This window comes from Puma concolor, chromosome C1, assembly GCF_028749965.1.
Source record: "Puma concolor isolate L17-30 chromosome C1, mPumCon1.1.hap2, whole genome shotgun sequence".
Taxonomy (NCBI): domain Eukaryota; kingdom Metazoa; phylum Chordata; class Mammalia; order Carnivora; family Felidae; genus Puma; species Puma concolor.
The window spans coordinates 204983262-204993096 of record NC_141674.1 but is presented as its reverse complement, the minus strand read 5'-3'; the positions used below and the strand labels follow the sequence as shown (position 1 = coordinate 204993096).

General features: G+C 56.5%; 1 protein-coding gene across 5 annotated transcripts in view; it reads right to left on the bottom strand.

Annotated features, from left to right (window-relative positions):
- Nucleotides 1–169: 169 nt before the first annotated feature.
- ASIC4 (acid sensing ion channel subunit family member 4) overlaps nt 170–9835 on the bottom strand; it is a 28170-nt gene continuing 18504 nt past the window's right edge. For 3 of the 5 annotated variants that reach the window (XM_086719725.1, XM_086719723.1, XM_086719724.1), the window contains 9 exons: nt 6596–6740; nt 6373–6500; nt 5906–6182; nt 5431–5487; nt 3279–3432; nt 1814–1905; nt 1653–1732; nt 1222–1326; nt 170–999 (listed from right to left, as the gene is read on the bottom strand). In XM_086719725.1, the coding sequence (XP_086575851.1) occupies nt 886–999; nt 1222–1326; nt 1653–1732; nt 1814–1905; nt 3279–3432; nt 5431–5487; nt 5906–6182; nt 6373–6500; nt 6596–6740 (1152 nt within the window). In that variant the 3' untranslated portion in view covers nt 170–885. Of the gene's footprint in view, nt 1000–1221; nt 1327–1652; nt 1733–1813; nt 1906–3278; nt 3433–4963; nt 5057–5430; nt 5488–5905; nt 6183–6372; nt 6501–6595; nt 6741–9835 lie in introns of all 5 variants that reach the window. The other 2 variants (XM_086719726.1, XM_086719722.1) reach the window with 2 other exon arrangements.

The following is a 9835-nucleotide window of genomic DNA, read 5'->3' as shown; positions in this document are numbered from 1 at the left end:
CTAGTGATTCTGAGTTTTCACAAGGTGGCACAGGGACTGGGAGGGCTGGTGGTAAGGATGGAGGCTCCCTTGTCCTGGCTGGGGGCCCCGGTCTCCTTTCCCAGGGACTAAGCCATGAGATGCCCAGCCCTGCCCCAGCTCACAGCTTGGTCATATGTGCACACGGAAAGTTCTTTAGGCCTCTTTATTCTCAGTTTCGTCAGCACTTATAAAACCAGACTGGAGGCAGAGAGGCCATTCAGGAAGGCTCCCTTCCCCACCCCCAAACTCAGCCAAGGTCTGACAGGTCGGCCTGCTCCCTGTGGAGGGGACTCTGAAGGTGGGGTGGAGGCAGGGGAAATTGGGAGCTAGGCCAGGCCTGCTGGGCCACCCAGTCCCCCTGCAAAAAGGGGAGCTGGGCCTGGAGAGGGACAGGAAGTAGGACCAGCCCAGCCCTCCTGAGTCCTGGGGGTTCTCCCTCTCCTGCTGACATTCTAGGGCTGGGACCCTGGCTGTCCCTGAATCACCCACCCCCATAGCCCCACCCTGCTTCTACTTCTGTATCCCCACCCCCACCCTGTCCTCCCTAAATATATACAAATATACAGGGGGTTCCACCCCTGCTGGGTGGGCCCCTTCTTCCATCTCCCTCTCTCCTTTCCTTCCCTCTCCTCCAGCCCTCCCTGGGCACCAGCCTGGGGGTGGGAGGTGTGGACAAGAAGGACCCTTGTGCAAAGCAGCTGGCACCAGAGCTGGTGAACTGAGTCCCCACCCTCCCAGTGAGCACCGCCCTCTCCCCCTCCCCTTGGGTCACCCCCTGGCCTTGTGTCCCAGGATCAGGAGGAGACTGTTGGGGATCCTGGGAGGGGTCCCAGACTCCTGGGTCTTTTTAGACACAGCACCATCCTAGCAAGCAAAGTCTTCAAAGAGGCCTCCTCGGGGACCAGGAGGGTGGTGGTGGTTGGGGAGCAGGCCGCTGGCTCCCCCACCCTCAGCACAGCCCCGGCTTGGGCATGGACTCTGCAAGGTAAAGAGGGAGCAGGACGTGGAGAATGCAAGCCCTGCCCCCATGCCCCGCCGCCCCCCCCCACCCCCACCCCGCAGCAGCCAGCCTTTCCTCGCCCCCTAGGGTAGGGGCTTCCAGGGAACCCAGGAAGAGCTTGGGCAGGCTAGTTCAGAAGTTGCCGAGGCCTTCAGTCCCGGGAGAGGGCACCGGCTGCACTCCGCAGAGCTCGCCCTCACCTGCTCCTTCAGCTCCTGCAGCCCCAGGGTGGAGATGCCCCCAGTGGAGGTCCGCAGGGGGGTCTTGGGACGACGCCACACCCGCTTCAGTCGGTCCCAGGACACCTTGGGGTTCAGAGTGAGGGGACAGCAGCGGGCTCAGGAAACTTGGTAGAGGAGAAGGGCAGGCCTCACCAGGCCCACCTTGTAGGACTTACTGCCCCAGCAAACCCCCATTAGGACTCCCCAATCCTCCCCACCCATCCCCTTCTCCTGACTCCTCAGCACCCCCCGGCCTTCCAGCCAGTCAGGAGACCCTGGCCAAGAACCCCGGCTTTGCAGCCAAGCCAGCTGCACCAGGAAGACTGTACTGCCCCCTGCTTTTCCCACAGCCCCTCCTCCCACCCTCCACGCCCCCTCTGGGCGGCCCCCACCAGGCCCCCATCCCTTGCCTCATAGATGTAGTCCAGGATCTCCAGCAGGGTGAGGATGCTGGCCCCGATGAATAGGCCCATCTGTCCCCCGAGGTCTCCTGGGGCGCACAAGAGCAGGGTCAGAGGCACAGGCTGGGCTCATCCGCCCCCATGGAATCTGGGTCAGGGCCTCGTCTCACCCAGTAGGGCTGACAGGCCGTAGGCCGCTCGCTGCTCCATGGCCTCGGAGGTCAGGGCTTCAAAAAAGACATCAAGGACCAAGAAGTTCTCCCTGTGGAGACAGGAAGCAGGGTGTCCCTGTGGGGCCATCCTATCTGAGTCCCCTGCACCAAGAAGCTGGTGACCACCCTCAGACTGCCAAAGGCTGTGAGGGAAGACAGTCCCAGATGCATGTCTGCTTCATATTTTGAGGGTTAGCCAGGGGCCTGGGAGAGCAAAATGAAACTCCTGGGCCTGGGGGCACCTGGGTGGCTCAGTCGGTCGAGTGTCTGGCTTTAGCTCAGGTCATGATCTCACAGTTCATGAGTTTGAGCCCCACATCGGGCTGTCTGCTATCAGTGTGGAGCCCGCTTTGGATCCGCCGACCCCACCCCCTCTCTGCACCTCCCCCTCTCGTGCACTCTCTCTCAAAATTAAACATTAAAACAACGAAAACAAAAATAAAAACAAACAAACAGAAACCTCCTGGGCCTGAAGGAGACCCTCCTGCCTTCTGTAAGGCAGCAAATGGCATTCACTCTGTATCATCCCGATACCCCTCTAGAACTTTCAGTGGCTCCCCTTTGCCTAACAGTACACCCCAAAATTCTTTTTCCAGACTTCCAAGACTGCCTGTGATCTGCACCTTCTTATCCAGACTTCTTTCTTATCTGCTTCTCTCCACACAGCCTCCCCACTGCTCAGGCTGGTCTGTATATGATCCCACAGTTCTCTAGTTGGCATGCCTCTCCCCCACCCTGTCTCCTCCTGTCACACACCCAAGGTCCTCAGAGGCCCCACACATGCCTTCCCTGCTTCACCTGCCCCGCCCATTAATCTCAGCGGAGGCCTGACGATCAGCACCTCACTATCAAACGTGGCCTCACCCACAAATTGTGGCAGGAGCTTTGTGGTGTAATCACCTCTGTCCCCGCAGGACCCACACCCTGGTACCCTGGCACCCACAGGATGTTCAGCCTTTGTAGATTGACTGCAGGGGACCAGACCCAAGACTCAATGAGGCCTCTCCTGAAGGCCACCTTGTCCCTCTCCCTTGGCACAGCATTCTCTCCATGTGCAATTAATGGCGCCCAGGTTGCTGGGGGGAGGGGCGGGGGGGGGTTGGGGAGACACAAGCAGAGGGCTGTAAAACAACCATTAAGTGCAATGACCGAGAGAGGTACAGAGTGCTGTGGGGGCTCAGAAGAAAGGCGTTTGGATCAAGAAGGGCATCCATGGAGGTGGGGACACAGGATGTGACTTGGGGGATGGGTAGGGATTAATTAGAAGAAAGGGATCGTGAAAGGCATTCCTGGCAGAAGACTCATTAGTAAGAAAGATACCGCCCACTCCCAGTCTCCATCACGGACCACGCCTGTTGCAGGTGGCCTCTACTAAAGACACACACACACACACACACACGCACACACGCACACACACACATACCGTATGTAGGTTTCGTTGCGGTTGTACTTCCTTGCCAGGTACCGGGCTGAGCCCCTGTTGGGGATCCTGACCATGGAGATTTCTTTCCCGTAGCGGGTCAGGTTGCAGGGAGTAGGGCAGAAACACGGGCCCTCGGTGCCCCCACCCAAGGAGTCTGCAACACAGAGGTACCAACTGCAGTGGCGGGGGTGGGGGGGGGGCAGGTGGCCCAGAGGCCCACTGGCTGCAGGGAGAAGGCATAGGGGCTGTCCTGAGGCAGGCAGGTCCTCACTGAGGGCCTCTACTGGCCACCCTGGCACTGCCTAAGGGGGACTGGCTGGGGTTTCCTTCCTGGACCAGCTTCAGACCACCTAAGAAAGTGGGTGAGGGCAGAACCCCCCAGCACCCTCCTACAGGCTTATCTTTCTGTGTCCTAGCCCTTTGGGGCTGAGGAGTCCTCATGGTGCAGACAGAGGACACAGCCCATCCGTCAGAGCCATTCACACGAAATCTCAGACACACACGGGGCTTGGAGAGGATGCCGGATGAATGGGATTATATGCATGTTTTCACATATGCAGATGGATGAGTGGGTGGATGGGTGGACAGATGGGCAGAAGGACAGATGCTATGTTTCATATGCTGGATTTTCTTTGTTCCCCCCTTCAGATCCACTCTCCACTCTCCTCCACTTTTCTCTGCGTCCAGGAGGCAGGTCTCTCTGCCAAATGCATTACCTAGACTCCCTTGTCTTCTGGCTTTGGGTTGGGTTTGGCCAGTGGGAGACCCCAGCAGGGTCAGAGAGCAAGGAGGGGAGAGATGCCAGGATATTTCTTTCCCCAGCTTCCTCACCACCAGGCCATTGGTTGGCTGAGACTGCTTCTCCCTCTTGTGGCTGGAGTTCCCGTCCTCTGGGACAGCCACACATCTCTGCCTGGGCCCCAGAGGCGCTCCCTTCCTTTACCCTGTAAAGCAGCAAATGGCATTCACTCCTTATCATCCCAATACCTCTCTAGAACTTTCAGTGGCTCCCCATTGCCTAACAGTACACCCCAAAATTCTGGACAACTAAAGTCCCTGCTCACACATCTGCCCCTTCATTAAACACTCTCCCACTGCCCCTTTGGCCGACGCAGTTGGAATGCGTTGGGACAGAGAAGGTCTCAGTTCCACTTCCTGTCATGTCTCTTCCTCCCTGGGGGCCCCATCATCTGGATTACTGCAGTGTTCACCTGACTGGTTGCTCTGCTTCTGGTCTTAACTTCCACCATCCCTTCTCCACAGCTAATCAGTCACCTTGATAACATCAGATGGCATTCTTGCCTTGCCTTGAGCCATTGTTGGCTTCCCAGAGCCTCTTCCAGTCTTGCCCCCCCCCCCACCTCCTGTGTTCTCTGCCCTCGGGCCACACTGACCTTTCCGTGATTCCCCTCCCAACTCTCTTTCCGGCTACAGATGTTTAGCACTGAACTGTTCCCACTGCGTAGAACATGTCCCCCCCTTTTCACCAGGCTGACTCTTCCACACCCTTCAAATCTCAGCTAATCAATCTATCACCTCCTTCAAGGATGGTCCTGCCTTCCCAGGTGGAGCTGCACGCCCATCCCTGGGGCCTTGTAGCACCCCTGTGTTTCCCCTATCCAAGGACCAAGGCTGCCTGCCCACAGCCCTGCTCCATGAGGGCGGCCTCTCATTCCCACTCTCACCTCCAGCACCAGCCCAGGCTGCCACCATCTGCAGAGGAATGAATGGATGGATGGATGGATGAAAGAATGAGTGAATCGCAGCCCAAGTGAGACCTATGGCCAGATGGGGTTTGCCTTACCCACACTGATAGCAGCGCATCTTTCCTCAGACCAAGAGAGAAGTCATTTCGCTTCCCCAGAGAGGGTGAGCTCATTGGTGGAGCCACAACAGAAGCCCAACCCTTCACTCCCAGTCCTGGTTTTTCTGCAACCCCTACCCTGCTATCTCCACTTACCCAAGTGTCCACACCTGCAAAGTCCTCAGACCCCCTGGAGGTATGGGATAAGGCTCAACCCTGGAGGGAGTGTCCAGGGAGAGAATAGGAGGAAGGGGGCCAAGGCAATGAGGAGAACAGCAGACCGGGGGGGGGGGGGGGGTGAAGAGGGAGGCGATGGAGAGGCAGGGGAGGGGAGAAGGCAGCACGGACCCAGTGTGTGGTCGGCACACTCGATGTAGATATTTGGCGGGCAGATGGTCTCATTGCCTGAAAGGAGAGAAGATTATTCCTGGAGTCTATGGTTCCACCCCCTCTCCCCCACCACGCTCCCAAATGCAGGCACACACATGCACGCGCACAGACGTACATGTTTGCACATCCCTGTACATGCACGAGCATATACATGCTCGTGCATGTACGCCTGAAAATGTACACATGCATATGTGCATCAAATGAATGCACATTGCCTGCATGCACGCATGCACACACATCTGTACGCGTGTGTACCAGCACATGCACACAACCGCCTCAAATACACAAGCCCAATGTACGTAAGCCCACGTATGCAGAAGTGCGCATCAACAGGCCCACAAACATGCATGCGTGCATTGCCATATGCATACGTGAAAACATTTATAAAGTCCCAAACACATACGCATACACTCACGTGAGTGTAGACACGCACACATGTTGTTGTACACATGCACTTGCTCGTGCACATGAGCAGTGTTCTGCCCCTGGAGGTTCTGGAGCCTGGCAGGGTGGCACGGAGGGTGGCACGGGAGGGGAGGGTGCCCACCTGGCATGTGCACCATCCGGCAGTGGCAGCGCTGAAGCACGGCCTCCTTTTCACAGCGCAGCCGGCAGGCAGACACGCTGTAGGCTGAGTAGCCCTGAAGCTCAGGCTCCCTGAGCCCGCTCTCTGCCCGGCAGTTGCCCCAGGGCTGGGGCAGATAGGTCAGCTGCAGAGGGGGTGCATAATGGGGTCATGCCCAAAAGGCCCACCTGGCCCTCCATTGCCCACAACCTCAGCAAAGTCCATGGGTGGCCTGGTGGCCTGTGAGCTTCTGGAGGGTAGGTCTGGTCAGCATCCCCTCTGGGCCCAAAGACCCTGCCCAGTGTCCAATCCAGGGCCCAGCTGGAGGTGCTCACCCGCTGTTCCTGGCAGGACACGAAGGTTTGGAAGCCTGGGGACACGCCAAAGCCCAACTGGTGGATGTAGGGTGGCTCCTCTTGGCTATGGATCTGCACTCGGATGCCGGCCTCAAACGATGTCTCATCTGCACAGTGGAGATGCGGACCTTTGGAAACCCCTCCCAGGCAGAGGGCCCAGGCTGGAGCCCCCAAATCGGTCCCTGTCCCTTTCCCTGCATACTTGTCTCTCTCCAGATGGGCAGGTATTCCTCCTGCTGGATGTCCAACATGATCTCCAGGCCACTGCCCATGCCCCCAGCCCGACTGGGCAGTGAACTCTGTGGATCCGCGTTAAAGGTATAACACTTCCCATAGCGAGTATACACCTGGGGCAGGGGGGTGAGAGAGAGGAAGAGAGGAGGTGAAGCTAGGACAATTCCTGCAGCTCAAGGCCCCCTGTCCTGTGAGAGGGCCCACCTGCCTGGACATCGCTGTCCAACAGCAACCACTCTACAGCCCAGCCTCTTCCCTAAGCTCTATATTTTCCACTGACATCCTCTCTTAGCTGATTAAAAGACATCTCCAGCTTAGCGCATCAATAGCAGAACTCTTGCGATCTTCTGTGCTCCGTTCCTCTGATTTTTTTTTTTAATTTTTTCAACGTTTATTTATTTTTGGGACAGAGAGAGACAGAGCATGAACGGGGGAGGGGCAGAGAGAGAGGGAGACACAGAATCAGAAACAGGCTCCAGGCTCTGAGCCATCAGCCCAGAGCCTGACGCGGGGCTCGAACTCACGGACCGCGAGATCGTGACCTGGCTGAAGTCGGACACTTAACCGACTGCGCCACCCAGGCGCCCCCCGTTCCTCTGATTTAAGGGCCCCACCATCTACCCCATTTCTCAAGTCAGAATCTCTGACTTTTTCCCTCTCCTTCACTCCTACATTCAATCCAGAATCTGAGCTGGGCAACTCTACTCCTGAAATCTATTTGGAATCCAAACACTTTCATTCCATCTTGTGTCCCCTCTTTCACCAGCATCTCCCACCTCGCTCCGGGCTCCTCACTGGTCTGCCTTCAGCCATCCTTGCCTCTCGCTCCTGGCACCCCCCACCCCCCACCCACACAGCAGCCAGAGTGCCCATTGTAAAGTACAGGGATCCAATTGAGTCCCTTGCTGGCTTGGAGCCCAACATTTCCCAGAGGATAAAGCCAAACTCCTTCCCTAGCCTGAAAAATCGCCATGTGTCATGACCTCTCCTGCCACTCTACCCCCAGATCTCAGTGACAAATTCAAACCTATGGAGCACCTTTCCTTCCTCTGGTCTTTGTTCATTTATTTCTCCCTCCTGGAATGCCGCCTCCCCCCACCTTTGGCATGGTTAGCTGTCTTTTAAGTCTCAGCTTAAGTGCTCCCCTCTTCATTTTTTTTTTTTAATGTTTATTTACTTTTGAGACAGAGACAGAGCGTGAACAGGGGAGGGGCAGGGAGAGAGAGGGAGACATAGAATCTGAAACAGGCTCCAGGCTCTGAGCTTTCAGCACGGAGCCGGACGCGGGGCTCGAACCCACGAACTGTGAGAGCATGACCTGAGCCCAGGTCGGACGCTTAACCGACTGAGCCACCCAGGCGCCCCAAGTGTCTCCTCTTCAGACACACGCACATATACCACACACACACTTAGGGTGATCCTCCGCAGGTGTTCATCAGTTTGCTCAGTGTATACCAAGACCTGAGATTATCTTGTTTATCTGGTTGTCTCCTTGTTCAGTGTCAACATCTCCCCCACTGAGGTTTATGCTGCACAGGAGCAGTGGGTTTGATGTCCCCAGCACTGGCCCAGCGGCCGGCAGGAGGAAAGCTTATAAGCAGTTACTGCCGCACCGAACGAAGCTCTTTTCCACTACAGAGGGTTCCCCAGAATGGACGCCAGATGGCGCTGGCGTCCCGGAGATGGATGCCGAAGCCCCGCCGTCCAGGAGCTGCGATGGGGTCGTTGCGCAGCAGCTGGGGAGCGGGGGTCAAGAGAGAGGCCGAGGCAGGTGCCCGGCTGCCAGGCTCACCCCACAGAGACGAGCCCCCGGGTCAAACCCATCACAGGCAGCACCTTCCCTGGGGGCAAGGGGTCAGTGCCCTCAATCACTCTCGTGCTCCCTCTCCCCTCTCCTTGGAAACATTTCCAGCTGGTAAAAGCTGGGAGAAAAGGCTTGGGCGGTGTTGGGGAAAAGATATCCTAAATGCCTAGCTTCAGAGAAAGGGTGTAGAAGGGAGAGGGGCTGGGTTGTGGGCAGCAGGAAGGATGATTTCTAAGAACTGGGGGCCTGGGGCACCGTTGTCTGGGGAGCAGGGTTAAGTCTTCTGTCACCCAAATATCCTGCCTGCGGATCCTCAAACAAACACGTGTCTAACAAGCACCTTGCAATTTACAAATCATGGCTACATCCACCCCCACCCCCCACCCCCATTTCATGCACTCAGCAACTCTGATATGGATAGATTTAAATTACTTGGCTTTTATAGACCAGGAAACTGCAGCTCAGAGAGGTGATGTGACTTGCTCAAGGCCACACAACCAGTCAACTAGTCGGTAGGAGAGGCGGAATTCATCTGGATGCAAGACTTGAGCTGTTCCCACAACCCACAGCTGCCACCTGCCAACCCAAGCCCCAGCTCCCTCTCAGTCCCACCAGCTGAAATGAGACAGGTGAGAAATGAGAGAGGTGAGTGATTTAACACCCGTCTGTCCCCTCCCCCACCACTTCCTCCTTCCCTTCCATTCCACTTCCACACATCTTCCTCGCTTTTTTTTTTTTTTTTTTTTGGAAAGCTAACCCTCTCTTTTGGGGTAAGGGGTCAGGGATTACCTGTTTCTAAGCCTTTCATTTTTTTAACGTTTATTTATTTTGAGTGAGTGAAGGGTGGGGCATGAGCAGGGGCAGAGACAGAGGGAGACAGAAAATCCCAAGCAGTCTCTGCACTGTAAGTGCAGAGCCCAACGTGGGGCTCGAACTCACGAACCATGAAATCATGACCTGAGCTGAAATCAAGAGGCTGAGCCACCCAGGCGCCCCACACCTTCCTCATTCTTTGTTCTCCAGATCTGCTGCCCCTCAGTTCATTGTCCCTCCCTCCTGCTTCTCCCCCTGACCAATTTCTGGTTCCAGTCCTTGACCCTGTCTGTATCAGCCCTGCCCACTCCATGCTGCATGTCTATCTGTGGGGCAGGAGTAGGCATGGCTGACAGTCCCAGAGCATTCGCTGTGCCCAGGCACTGACTAAATGCTTAACGTGCTCTTTCCAATGGAATCCTCACATCCCCCTCTATCAGGTGGGGAAATTGAGGCTCAGAGAGATGGGTTGATTTACCAAGGTCTCCAAGATCAGTGCTTCTCAAACTGTATTGTACACAAAGCACCTGGGGACCTTGTTAAAATGCAGTTTCTGGTTCAGTCGTGTGTGTTGGCAAGGGGAGGGGGACA